Below are 13,871 nucleotides of genomic sequence, written 5' to 3' on the forward strand. Positions count from 1 at the left end.
ACAGGACTTGGGTCTGGAAGGTTTCAGGTTCCAGTGCCAAGTTACCACTGAGGTGCTCTGAGTATGGCACCGTCCCCACACATTGCTCCACTGCCCCCTGCTGACTGTGGTGATTGGTTAAAAGCAGAGGTCACATCTGGTTGTGTGCAGTGGTGCAGTGGTGCAATGCTGTGTCACAATGACAAGTAGTTCACTTCCTTTCCTTTCCTTTCCTTTCCTTCCAAAACCACAGCTCATGTGAACAAGACTATCTATGGAATGACCTGTAAACCATTACTCCGATCTCATTCTTCTATTAAATTTAGCTGCACATTGATACGTTAGATGTTCTGCTACTTCAACATACGTAAACAGGAGCAAAGCCTTCTGTCTGAAGTTATGATGCAGAGGTAAAGTTGTTTTTTCTAACCAGCTGCGTCTCATCTTTTCACTCTGTTAAAATGGCAGGTAACCACAGGTAGAATTTTGGGGCCGATAAAGGGGTTCTTTGTTTTTTTTGTTTTGTTTTTTTTAATTTAATTTCTTAGGTTGATTATTTCATCTAAGTCAAACCAGTACAAACTGGTTTCTGTGTCTACAATAGCTGTGGCCAGTGTCATCATCATATCTTTGATCAGTGGTAAGCTGTGTAACCTTTGACCTTTGATCACATTTTTATTGAATTCTCATAAATGAAGCATTTTCTAATCTGAGCTCCTGGTAATATTTATTTATTTATCTGTACAAACCACTGTAAGAGTTACTGCACCAGCATTCTGCATACAATCCCATGATTAATGAATAGAGTAATAAAATGTGAGGAGGCGTGGTGAGAGCGAGTGTGTATGAGGAGGAGAGAGTGCAGAGAGTGTGAGAGGAGGAAAAGGAGTTTTTGGAGAGGCTGGGTTGAGGTCATGACTTGGAGTCAGAGGCAGCCCCAGAATTCTCTGATGGAAACACAGAACACACAGGTTTCTCTGTACAGGAACAACAGCTCCCCCTCTGGAGGAGTTGTTTGTACTGCTCTTTATTAACGTTCGAGTGTTTTTAAAACATCCATCCATCCATCCATCCATTTTCATCCGCTTATCCGTTACCGGGTCGCGGGGACAGCAGTCGCCACCCAAATCACACTGCACCATACCAACCCCCATGAACCTTCCTGCGGGTGGTGAGTCCACTGGAAGGTATTAACCGCCCTAACCAGGTTCAACCTTGCCCAGGAGGTGAACCCTGGGGTTCCACACCAATGACAGAGACATTGCCTCTGGGACAAAGCACCACTCTTTTTAAAACATCTTTTATTATATCATGGACCTATGGCAGTGATAGCTGTTATTGGTTAACCATTAAATTCACCATTCTTGGCTGCTCTCACTCTTTTTAAAACTTTAAGCCTTTTTTCTTTGCTACATCAATAACCTTTTAGCAAACTCCTGGGCATTTGTAGCTATAAATGTGGTTACTTTCTGTGTTAAAATGTATTAGTCTTTTAGCTTTTGGCTTACTTTTAGCTCCATTGCTGTAAAGAAAGACTTTCTGGATCATCACTCTACCACAACTCCACCACCAGGGGTCCCAAAACCTGCTATATTTCAAATAATTAAACATGCTCCAGCTGACCTCTGACGCTATCTAACCCTATCAGTCACTGAGAAAAACAAGAGCAGAGGTAATTCTCAGGTAATTGCTGTCAGACTTTATTAATTTTTAATTTTCACCCCCACTGACTGATGTGCTTCTAATTTTAATCCTTGCACAATAAATTACATAAGAACACTGGACCGACACTGACACTGGACTGACACTGGACTGATACGTCTAAGTATGTAGCGCTACAACAACACTGTTGGTTCTGTCACCAGGATTTACAGTGGTGTGGGCTGTTGCCTCTGATCACTCTGCTGAACTGTGTTTATCACCCTGTGAGTCAGGGAACTGGGTCAACATCACCCAGATGCCAAACATGTCAGAGCAGGACATTTCTGAGAGACTGGAACAACCTCAGATCAGCTGCTGCTTTTATCTCCCCTGACTGATGTGACAACAACAGTAACAACAGTAACAACACCTGGAACACTGTCACACTGTGTTATCCTTTTCTCTCTGAAGGAGCGACAGACTGACCACATGTGCATGTTATTTACTACATGCACTAATCAACAGTCATTCTGATGCACCATCTACTGTTCACTTTGGTTAGTGTGGGGAAGACTGGACCTCCATCTGACAGAGGAGATATGAACTGATTAACTGTCCTGTCCACAGTTCTTGCCTCTTCTTCTAACTTCTTTCACCCACTAAAGGCTCCTTTATCACCTCTAATGGCCAATCAATGTATGGCACCTTGCCCTCTTTCTCCAAATATCTGATTCTCCTTGTTTCAATGGCTGCCTCCTTTCCTGATCCCATGTGTCATCTTCTGGTCCAGTTCCTCCTCCTGAGATTCTTTTCCTGAGATTCTACTAGATTCTTACCTCCTCTATTGATCTTTTTCTAATCTTCCTCCTTCTCTACGGGTGGTTAGCCTCTTCATTAGAATAATTGCCTCTCTCTCTCTGCCTCTTTTCCAAACTCCTTTCCTTTTCTCTTTCGAGTCCCTGACATGGAAAAACTTTCATTTTTTCTCCGTTTACAGGACGCTCCAGGAGTTTTAGTGCTGGAAGGAAACTTTCTTCAAAGACGCTGCAGCTGGGCTTTCACCCAGACCTCCTCTGTTACAGGCACCAAGCCACTCTTTACAAGAACTTTTATTTATAATGAAACATCTACACTGCACTGCTGTTCAATAGAAAAATCATTTCTAGGCAGTGCAGCTGAGAGGAACCAGAAGAGAAAGGATCAAGATGTCAATAATAAGGTCCAGCTGCAGGACGGAGCTGGAAGACCAGTGTAGAACCACAGAGCTTTGTTTGTTTATGAGTGGGTTAAGAAAGGAAGTGAAAAACCGTCAGAGTGGAGGAGGTGGAAAAGTACTGACACAAGAAGAGTGGAGACAGACTCGCTCTGTTGACAAGTTGGTGATAAGAATCTGCACAAGTTTGGACTTTGGTCCTGTCAGAGTGTAATTCCACTTCATAACATTATATGCTGTAGAGAGAGTGTATATGTGACCTCCAGATGACCTTTGGAAGTTCACTGACATCACATCAAACATTTATAACACACAGGTTTCTCTGCTGAATCTGTGGACGGCCACTGATGTCATTCTAGCTGTTTGACCCCTGTAGGCTGTAGGTGGTCTCCAAAGTCTGCCTTAACGTCCACTTTCCCACTTCTGTCCTCCTTTATTCATTACAAGGCCAAAGCTGTTTTCTTTCTCTTTGTCAAGACAGATGTGTTCTCCCAAGTGGAATTTCCATCTGCCCTTCCCATCACTGAGCAGGAACAGGAAGTTAAACACCTCAGGGAATGTTGTTTCTTCATTCCACAAAGTCACATTGTCTCAATGAGTTTTTAAAGAAACCCAGAAATCCTGCTGATTTAAACACCAAACAATCGTAAACACGCCTTTGTCAGAGTCACGCCCATCAGCTCATCCAAGTGATGCCACTCCATAAAGAGAAACGTCCTGACAGACGCAGTCAAATTATCAGCGCCCATCACTCTGGAATCCACTCCATCACTGGTATCAGAGACAGGAAGCCTTTCAATGACTTCCTGTCATTGCCACTGTAGCCTCACATCACATCTGTCACGTCCAGACAGGAGTCTGTCACTACGACCTGTGAATGTGTCGCCTTTGGAACATAATTAACTACCGTGAAAATATTATAAACTACAACTGCTTTTGTATGGCAGAGCTTCTTGTTCAACCTTCTTCATCAAATGGTTGGATCACAGGAACCATTTTCATTTAGTACCTCATTCCAAATCTTTCAATTTTGGACATTGTTGGACTGAGGAGAAGCTGTGACATTAATTAACATGGTATCACCAAGTCACACTTGTATATGAATGTCTAATAAGTGTTTACATGTCGGACTCTGAACTTGATTTTTTATGTGTTCTTTTTTGACAGTTATTAAATGTCTTTTCTGTGACCCTAACCCCCAGTCATCTTGTCACTTACATAACACAAACTGATATTCTCCAGGTAAAAAGCACTGCTTGTCTCCACCCCTCACTTTCCCTCCATTTACTACTGAGGTGACACAAATAAAACTGGAGCAGAATCAGGAGAATGTAGGAGTCAGCAGGGTTGGAAATGAGAAGAAACAGAGACAGAACTGGGGGACGAACACAGAATCATGCCACCAGAGATTTGTCAGATGTGCGAATGGTTTCTGTTCTCAGCCCCAGATTCCACTAACCTTGACTAATAATTAGACACGTTTTCACATTCTCTCTTGAAGCAGCACAGGCAGGAGGACCACAGTTTGAACTTCCAGGTTGAACACAGGTGACGTGAGAACTTTAACAGGAAGCTGCTAAATCAGCTGCAGATAATTTTCAGCATCACAGCTCTGAACTTTCAGCACATTTTATAACAAACAAGACAGATAAATATAGTCTGTTGGTGTGTTTGGAGCCTCTTGGATGAGAGCTGAAACGTCTTCAAGAAACCTACTCCGTCCAGTTGCCCTTGATGTAACTATTTTTGGATATCAGAAGAGTGTCTGTCATTGAGTGATAAAAAAACAGAAACACCAAATCCCATGATTTAAACCTGTACCAAGTCTGGTATCACCTTTATTTTTCAGCATCACAGCTCTGAACTTTCAGCACATTTTATAACAAACAAGACAGATAAATATAGTCTGTTGGTGTGTTTGGAGCCTCTTGGATGAGAGCTGAAACGTCTTCAAGAAACCTACTCCGTCCAGTTGCCCTTGATGTAACTATTTTTGGATATCAGAAGAGTGTCTGTCATTGAGTGATAAAAAAACAGAAACACCAAATCCCATGATTTAAACCTGTACCAAGTCTGGTATCACCTTTTTATAATTTGCAGCAAAAGGAAAAATCAGCGTAAATCCAAAACATTTTCAATTCACATCCTTGTCAATAGCTCAGATTTTCAGAGCGTATAAATCATCACAGCTCTGGTTTAAGACTGATCTGGTCACAGCTGTCAGCTTACATCCTCACCATGTTTTATTCATGACTGGAATAAAACTGCTCAGATGAAAGTGGGTTGGAAGCCAGCAGGTTGGAGCCATAATGAAGGAAAGCGAACTACTTGTCATTGTGACACAGCACACCACTGCATACAACCAAATGTGACCTCTGCTTTTAACGCATCACCAAAGTGAACAGTGGGCAGCTTTGAGCACCCGGGCAGCAGTGTGTGGGGACGGTGCCATGCTCAGAGCACCTCAGTGGTAACTTGGCAGATGGCGGATTCGAACCTGAAGCCTTCCAGGCCCAAGCCACCACTCCCACTAATGTTGCACCTTAGAGCTTCAAGCACCTCCAGCTTCTGAGACAAGACCCTTTCAGGTGAATTAGAAGACGGGCAGGACTTCCTGTACTCTAATGTGGGATCTCTCGTGTGACGACAAAACACCTGACACAGAACAAACAGAGCAGAATACCCGAGGCTCAGCATCCTAGAGTGAAACAGACACACACACCTGTGTGCGTTTACTTCGCTGATAGAAGAACCGGCCGCCAAAGAAGTTCTGGAGTGTAACATCCTTGGCTGACTCCTCCTATGTCTCCTATATCTACTGAGTTAAACATTCACTCAGTATTGTTATACAGTTTCAAAGAGAGGAAAGAACATTCTGCAAGAACACGATTTTTACTGTTGCTGTTTTTTTCTTCTGGCCTCATGTATGCTAAAGATAAAGATGTTCTTAGAAGCTGAATGATTTGAAATGTACATTTTTAGCACAACTGACAAGCCCCTGTGATCATTCTGGGATGTATTCTGTGTCGTGTCACATGAATCAAGTCTACAAGCAAAATGAAGTGAATATATAGATTTGGGTCAGGAATGAAGGACAAAAATAAAGGATGGGGTTGGGAACATGAACACTGACTAACACCTTCAAGTCTTTTATCTCTAGAGCCTTTTTGTTTCAGTAAAAAACAATAGTTTAGCACATGATCACCCCCAGACACCACTAGTGCTGCCAGTGACCAAAACAGTAATTACTTTTGTGCAACGGCCTGAAAAACATATTCCCAATTATACCACTCAGGCTAATTTAATGGCCATTTAATCAGGGACACATTCCAGTGGCGAAGGAGACAAAGGCCTCAAAATGGGAAACAGTGTGAGTCACAACAGCTGACAACTGAACCTAACAGAACACCTTTATACTGGAAAGCAAGGAGAACTCTCTTCACCGTGAGACATTAATCACTTTCTGTGGAGAAAGAAAATCACTGTGGGATGGAAAAATGTCAGATATTCATGGGTAGTGACACTTGAGGAGAAAATGTGAGCGGAACTGAAAGGAAACTGTAACAACATCAAACAGTTCCAACACATCAAAGTGTGGTATTTAGGAACTATGTGCCACAATACATAGTCAGAACGAGGTTTCCAGACTGTTCCATTTGCTGCTCACAAAATTTAAACTGTTACACCCATTACACTGATATGTTAATGTCTCCTGGACTAGAACATGTTCCCATCACCACACCCTGGGACTGTTTCCTCCCCAATGCTGCCAAAGAGCTGCTCTGAGTGCATTTAATAATATTTGTAAAACTAATTCTGTTCCACTAGATTACACCTCTGTAATTTACAAGAAAGGGTCACTTGTCTTGACCTTGACCTCCTCTGACATCAACCTGCCTGCTGCTGCCAGCCTCCAGATGCAAACACAACCAAGTCCACAAAATCCACCACCTGTGAACCACAGGGTCAGAACCCACAGCATCTCCCGTTATCTGGGCAGGGCATGAGAACTGGTACCAGCTTCTTTTCTCTTGTGAATGCTACGCCTTGAAATCCATCGTCAGGGACTTTCAAAGCCTGTCTTTGTTCCACTTTGGTATGTACTGGCCATGAGCAAACTCCTGGCATCAACCAAACCCCTCTTTACCAGAATCACTTGTTCGTGTTCCTTATTTGTTAAGCCCATAATTTGCTTAATCGAGCAGGTCCAAACAGGACACAGATGAAAATGTGCTACAAGTGCAATTCTCCTCAAGAGTGCGGCTGCCAACCGCCCTCTGTTTACACCAGCACACCCAGAGTGGGTGGACAGCTGGGAGACAGTGGAAGAAACTTGTCCACACAACTGCTCCAAACAAAACCATTCCAGGCTCCAGGAAGCTCTGTTGGGTTTCGGGAAGAGCCTGTTGTTCTTTTCTTGTTGGCAGCAGTGGTTCCTGGAAAGGTCACATGGTATAGCACAGAGGCAGGAGAAGGTTCTACAGATGTATTACTGGAACTGTGCTGAAGCTTAGTGAGTCAGCCCAGCATTCATAGCCAAAACAAGTGATGGAACAATGATGACCAATCTCACTGAGAGGCTGCAAGGCTGATAGATGTGGTCGATTCATTAGTTCTAGATGGTATTTATTGTTCACTGAGGCCTGAGCACTAACAACAACACTACAGTCCAACAGTTTGGTGCCTGATACCTCATCACAACATTAAGCACTTCAGATTATAATGTCTGCGTCAGTGCAGTTCTTCAACTTAACCACAGACAGGACTTAGCTCCTAATGAGTCTGTGTGAGCACTGGACAACACCACCATTAAGTTGTTCATTCTGCTAATGCTTGTGTTCACGCCATAAACATATTCAGCTGTACAACCTGCAATTTCCCTTTTTCTCAGGACAGTCGAAGAACCACTGCCATTACTCTGCCTGTGTTTGGCTTCACTGGCTCCAGATAATAATCATAGTATAATATTATAGTGTATAGTATCTTAGAGTAAGGTTGCTCATGTGATTATTGCCATCTGTAGAAGTCTGCAGCAGCTTTTGAACCACATGACAATAGCAGCTTAGCTGCACTGCATTTCAATAACCAGTGGCCTCTTGGCTCTTTGTCTCTGAGCCTGTTGAACTCCACGCCGTCAGCCTCTTCTTCCTCTTCTTCTTCATCTTCTCTCCAGAGTAAAGAGAGGCGGCAGGGCCAGGCATGACTAATCCAGGAGCCTGGTTCTGCTGTAGCGTGCTGGTGACGGGTGACAAGGTGACGCCCCCTTCCCTCTGCCTATACAGTGCACGACACGGTCCATACCCTTCACACCGCAGGACAGCACAATAACCTCAGCCACCACTGCCTCCCCTAGCCGTCTCCCATCCTCCTCCCTTCTCCCCATCATCTATTCATTGCTGCTCTTTTCAGCGGGACATTCAAACAGTCAATAAAGACGAGAGCTCATTCTGTCTGCTCTGAAATGTGCAATGTCACAAAGAGGTGGGGGGATGGGGGCCAGATTCCAAGAAGGCTTAAACCTCTTCAGCAGACTGTGCCCCCACTGTGCTGCAGGAACTTCTGGGATGGTGGTGTTAGTGGGGATGTGTAGCATCATCTTTGTTTCCCATAATCCTTTTTGGATCTGAAGAGGTCTGAAGCTCTGGGATTAAGGATGATGCTGGGTTCAGGTTAAAGCTCTGAGTGACGGGCAATAGGACAGAACTGGTCACATGTCCAGGTCTCAAGTTGAGAATTAAAATAGCTATAAACTTTTTATTGTGGTTTACCAAATGCTGTTGAGCAACTTTTCTCCATGAAGTATCTTAACTCCTCCAGTCTGTCAATCACAACCTGAAGGATCTGCAACAAACGGCTGCTGCACGGAACTACAGTCTTAGCACATTAGCAGCCTTTAGCACAGCCTTTAAAAAAGACCACATGGTCATAGGAGCTTCACTGTCTCACACTCCGTTCCAGCCAACACTTCCTCCCTCTCTCTCTCTATCTCACCATCAGAGAGCCTTCAGACTGAGTGCTGCATCTCTCCTCTGATTCCATTCACACACAGACAGCCCAGCGTAAACCAAGCCCAGAATCAGACCCAGGTTGGAGCCACTGGTGTGTTCCACTGGATGAAAACTGAAGCCACAGACTACCATGCCACATGCACTCAGCTAAGCACTCGCAGGATGTTGTCTAATTTTGACCAGATGTGCTCCACCGTGTATCTAACTAATAACTGCCCAAGGAAAAGTGAATGCTGCCAACGCTCCTCCAACCTCTGGACCTCCTGGAGCTGCAGAGAGGTTTCACAGAACCTTATCACTGTCTTCTTAGAAGAATGTAGAGGTCCATCAATAAGTCCAAGACATGGGCTGCTACTGTAAGGAGCAGAGATCTAAAAATACTGTCCTACATACAGTAGGACTGGACTTCACCTGCGTTAAACTGCAGCAGGAAGGAAACTTCCACATTGTCCATTTGGACCAAACAGTTGACATTCTAGAAAGTCTGACAAAAACAAAAACACAAAAAACAACTCACTGCTCATGTGACATCACTGAAGCAGTGATGTCACATGAGCTGGAGAAGATGACGCAACAACAACAGCAGACTGAGTACCAGTGTGTGAAGCTCCAAAAGTGAGTGTAGGTGTGTGTGTGTTTGTGAGAGAGAGAGAGAGAGAGGGAGGGAGACACACACACACAGGATTCCCTCTCAGTCACTGTCTGTGGCTCTGATGATGAAAATGCATGGCGCACAACAAAAGTCTAGTGTGTGTTGGTGTGGACTTACACTGCCATCTGTGCCTGGGTGGTATCTGTGTTGTGAGTGTGTGTGTGCTCACTGTAAGTGTGTGTCTATGTGAAGCATTTATCAGTGCCTTTGCCTTGGAACGTCAAGAACGTCATCAGTTGGATTTCTGCTTGTAGTTAATGTTTTTAGGATTTTCCTTGGGTTCTGCATTTAACTATAGCACAGTCTTAAACGTCAAGGACTGTAGAACTGTCCGGGGGAGGGGAGGTGGGGGTGGGAGGCACCTGAATGACCATGAAAAGGACTGGTGATGGTAGGTGCTGGATGGATTATGAAGGACAGCCTAAGGAAACAGGGAGTCTTCTTCTGTGTCTTTTCCATGGTCCACTGATGTGTACCATGACACCAGGTGTTATGGTACACATCAGTGGTACACAGCACGGTACATCAAGTACATGTACATGGTACATGGTACAGCTGGGGGCATCAATCTAACAGTTTAGGGGCTGAAGTCTTTAGACAGAGGTTTTTGACGTTTGACCTTTGAAGACCTAAGATTCAAGTGAACTCCAAACACAGTTGAATTACATCCAGACATCTCCAGAACGTTAAGGCCACAACCAGGTGGCTACATCTTTTTACCACCTCAAAGAAGATAACCCTAACCCTAACCACCTAATGACATTAACGTATTGAGAATGAACCAGAGAAAACCTGTAACTGACTGAACTAATAATTAGGTTGGTTAAAATTTTAAATGGCCAGTCATTCAGGACCATTTGTAGTCAAACTTCTGGGCTTTAATTTGCAGTCTATATGGGTTTCTCTTTGGTTCTGACCTCAGATCTGTTTAAAGTTGGAAAACAATGAGGGTGACCTCCTGAATGAGGGAAGAGTGAAGAAAACAGAACTCGAGCAGCACGTGAACAGAAAAGTACAAATCACCAGAAGAGCTCCTTAACTTCAGTAGAAAATAAGTTAAAAACATATTTGAGGCAGCAGAAGAATCAGTCAGGTCTTCTCAGTCCACACACACGCACACACGCACACACATACACACAGCAGAAGATCAGATGGCTGTTCTACACCTGCCTCTGTGCAACAGCGACGTCTCCTGTCTGGACTTCACAAACTAACCCTCTGTGGTTGGAGGTTCGTGTAGATGTAGCTTCTTACCGTCACAGTGATCGGTCGTCTCGGCTCGGATTGTTCCCACACACTGGAAAACTACAGCAACTCCAAGCAGGAGCTCGAGCCTCTTCACGGCTGCCATATTCATGTCCACTGCTGCCTAACCCTGTGGTGACGGTGTGTCCTCGGTAATCCCTGTGAATGTTGAAGAAATACCAGCTGAGCTTCCTGCACCGAGGCTACTGCTTCTATCTTTCAGCCTGTGCGCGTCTGCGCGCTCCTGTGCCTCGCTCCTCCTCACAGGTCTCCACCTCCGAAACAACAAGCAGGGGAGAGAAGACCTACTTCTAGAACAACAGCATCACGATCCTACAAACTGGTCTCATCCACACTGAGGGGAGGTGCACGCTCTGTGACCCGGAGTAGGGGTGCGCGCTCCTGCCTGGTGGAGTCCGTGCGCTTCCTCGATCATCGACTCCTCTCAGCCAGCGGCTCCTCTGTTGGAGGAGCAGCTGAGGAGCTGAATACACAGGGTCTGAGCGGGAGAGAGTGAGGGGAGGAGAGGGAGATACATCATCCAACTTGTTTGCCTGTGTGTGTCTCTCTTGCCCTATCTCCCTCCCTCTCTCTCTGACCTTGTCACCTTGAACTTGTGCCCATGGACATCAGGTTATGATGATGATGTTGTCTCCTCCCTGTCCCTTCTTTGTTTTTTTGGACTTCCTCTGTTTAGATGGGGGTACAGTTGTAAATGGAAGACATATAGATGTAACTACTTCATAACCTATTAATAAATGTTTCTACAATTAATTATTTATTCATGTTGTTCAATGCTGTGTAATAAAATATATGTAAAAAAATACTTTATCAAGTTAAGAAACTCTAACTTTTTTCTAACTCTGCTGCATGGACTTTTTAAAATGCTTCTTAAGCTCCTGTGGGCCATATTTGGCCCCCGGGCCATGAGTTTGACACGTGGTTTAGAGCAATAAAACAGCCAGTGTCTTCCTGAGCAGTAATTACTCTGATCATCCTAAATGGATAAGTTCATATAAGAGAGCAAGCGCTGTTGAGAGGAGAGTGGTGACGTTGTCAGCTGATGATCAGAGACTGAAGATGTTTTTGTAGCATCGTAGGCTATCCATGGGAATTTGTCTTTTCAGCTGACTTGAAAAGTAAATCAACCACTATTATAGTTTTAGCAGCAAGTTGTCACCGAGCCTTCTAGGCAGTTTGTCTGTCATCACAATGAGAAGCGTTGATAGGTAGCAGGGAGTGGTCTTTAGCAACAATGGGAGTGTAGACTGGCACACGTGGGTGCTCTGCAATCTCCGTGGATCTAATCTAAACATGCTTTACAATGCAAAGTGTTATACTGACTTCACTGGGAAAGTACTGATTCCTTCATGCACTCTTTTTTCCATCCCTGCTCGTCATTAAACCAATGGGTTTAATCGGTGCAGCAGCGGCAACAGCAGCAGCAGAGTGACATCTGTGACTCTGTGACAACATTAATGGAATGAAAAGGAGAGGTTTCCAGCAACTCCATCAGGGTCTCCCTGGTCTCAGGGAGGTGGCGCTGTCAATTCTCCAGAGTGCTCATGTCACCACCACCGTGTTTATGATGCTCGGCCTCTCACTCAACAGAGAAAAAAGAGGTGTCGCAGACCACCTGCCTGATTGACAATGAGCTGGTCTTCTGCATGATGATTGGACAGACAGTTTCAGAAACAGAACTACTTTTTTGTTAAAATTTTATGGTGGAGAGTAAAAGAACTACTTAAAAGACATGACCATTAATAGACGTCAACTGTTTTCAAGTGAAGCAGCTTCAGTTACAGTAGATCAGGAGTCGGGAACCTTTTTAGCAGAGAACTAAAAAAGTCACACATTTTATAATGTATTATTGTGAGAGCCATACAATATATTCTTTTACCACTAAATGTGTGAATCTGAATTCATGTCATTCCTAGTTTCCTGTTGACTTGTCTGCTTCTCCACTAAGTCTAATTCATAACAAACTCTTTAGCTGTTAGCACAGTGTGACTGATGTGTGACGTCCCTTCTGGTTTTCATGCCTCGGAGCTTCTGTCGTCACCGTCAGCAGGGTAATTGTACAGTGGGTTGGAGAAGGAAAGACTGGCACTGGTCCAAGTGGAAGCCTGCAGCAGAGACAGACATGATGACATCACTGACCTCTGACCTCACTGACCTCTGTCACCACAACTACAGTAAAGGTTGACTAAGGACACATCACCTCCACCTCTTTCCCCCACGGGTAAACACTGATGGAGAGGCCCCGGGGCTGGCTCCTCCTGGGGGTAACTCTGAGGGTCACTCTGGTTGGTGCGTCATCCTGGGATGGAGACTGAAGGAAAGAATCAATACATGAGCGACTCCTTCATCTGTCGTCCAGTTTACACCTGAGAGTCACACGACTGCAGAAAGTTCAACTACACAGTGTACTACGAGTGATCGCAGTAACAACTAAACTACTGGACAGTGATGGTCAGTACAGTTCTGAAGGGTTTATCACCTCAGGTACTACAGTACTCATGTCTGTTATGAGTACTTTTGTGTACCCAGAGAGCAGGAGAGTTTTGGTTTTTGCTCAACATCCCAGGGTTCAAACCAGCAACCATCCAATGTCCAGTGCAATAGAGGTGATGGCTCTTAAACAACGTGACGTGGAATTAGAACATTTTTTAAATTGTCTCCCACAGTTATTTATTCAAGTGATGACATCACCAACTGTGTTGAAAAATAAAACCCACAAAGACAAAAGGTATACAGCTACATCAGGTGATCGACCTTTGACCTCTGATATAAAGGCCCTTTGAACTGCATTAACCAAGATGGTAAAGAAATCAGATTAAACTGCAACAGGATTATCTGGTGTGTGTGTGTGTGTGTGTGTGTGTGTGCACTGACCTTTGCCCTGTGGTCATCCATCACCCAGTAGTTCTCTGTTCCATAGTCAGATTTTCTGAAGGCCAAGTTAAGGTACCATCAGCAGCAGTGACAGCAGCAGTGACCGTGACATCAGCAGCAGTGACATCAGCAGCAGTAACAGCAGTAGCAGTGGCATCAGCAGTGGCATCAGCAGCAGTGACAGCAGCAGCAATGACAGCAGCACCAGTGACAGCAGCAGCAGTGACAGCAGCAGCAG

General features: G+C 44.5%; 2 protein-coding genes across 6 annotated transcripts in view; both read right to left on the reverse strand.

Moving 5' to 3' along the window:
* plxdc2b (plexin domain containing 2b) overlaps positions 1 to 11,450 on the reverse strand; it is a 37,970-nt gene extending 26,520 nt beyond the window's left edge. The window contains exons 1-2 of the mRNA XM_008308389.3: positions 11,048 to 11,450; positions 10,748 to 10,897 (exon numbers count right to left, since the gene is read on the reverse strand). Of these exons, the coding sequence (XP_008306611.1) occupies positions 10,748 to 10,850 (103 nt within the window). The 5' untranslated portion in view covers positions 10,851 to 10,897; positions 11,048 to 11,450. The remainder of the gene's footprint in view (positions 1 to 10,747; positions 10,898 to 11,047) is intronic.
* Positions 11,451 to 11,882: 432 nt separating this feature from the next.
* Positions 11,883 to 13,871, reverse strand: part of malrd1 (MAM and LDL receptor class A domain containing 1) — a 27,490-nt gene continuing 25,501 nt past the window's right edge. For all 5 annotated transcript variants that reach the window (XM_025054605.1, XM_025054606.1, XM_025054607.1 and 2 more), the window contains 3 exons: positions 13,634 to 13,688; positions 12,960 to 13,070; positions 11,883 to 12,864 (listed from right to left, as the gene is read on the reverse strand). In XM_025054605.1, the coding sequence (XP_024910373.1) occupies positions 12,775 to 12,864; positions 12,960 to 13,070; positions 13,634 to 13,688 (256 nt within the window). In that variant the 3' untranslated portion in view covers positions 11,883 to 12,774. The remainder of the gene's footprint in view (positions 12,865 to 12,959; positions 13,071 to 13,633; positions 13,689 to 13,871) is intronic.

Source organism: Cynoglossus semilaevis, chromosome 3 (assembly GCF_000523025.1).
Source record: "Cynoglossus semilaevis isolate Cse_v1.0 chromosome 3, Cse_v1.0, whole genome shotgun sequence".
NCBI lineage: Eukaryota > Metazoa > Chordata > Actinopteri > Pleuronectiformes > Cynoglossidae > Cynoglossus > Cynoglossus semilaevis.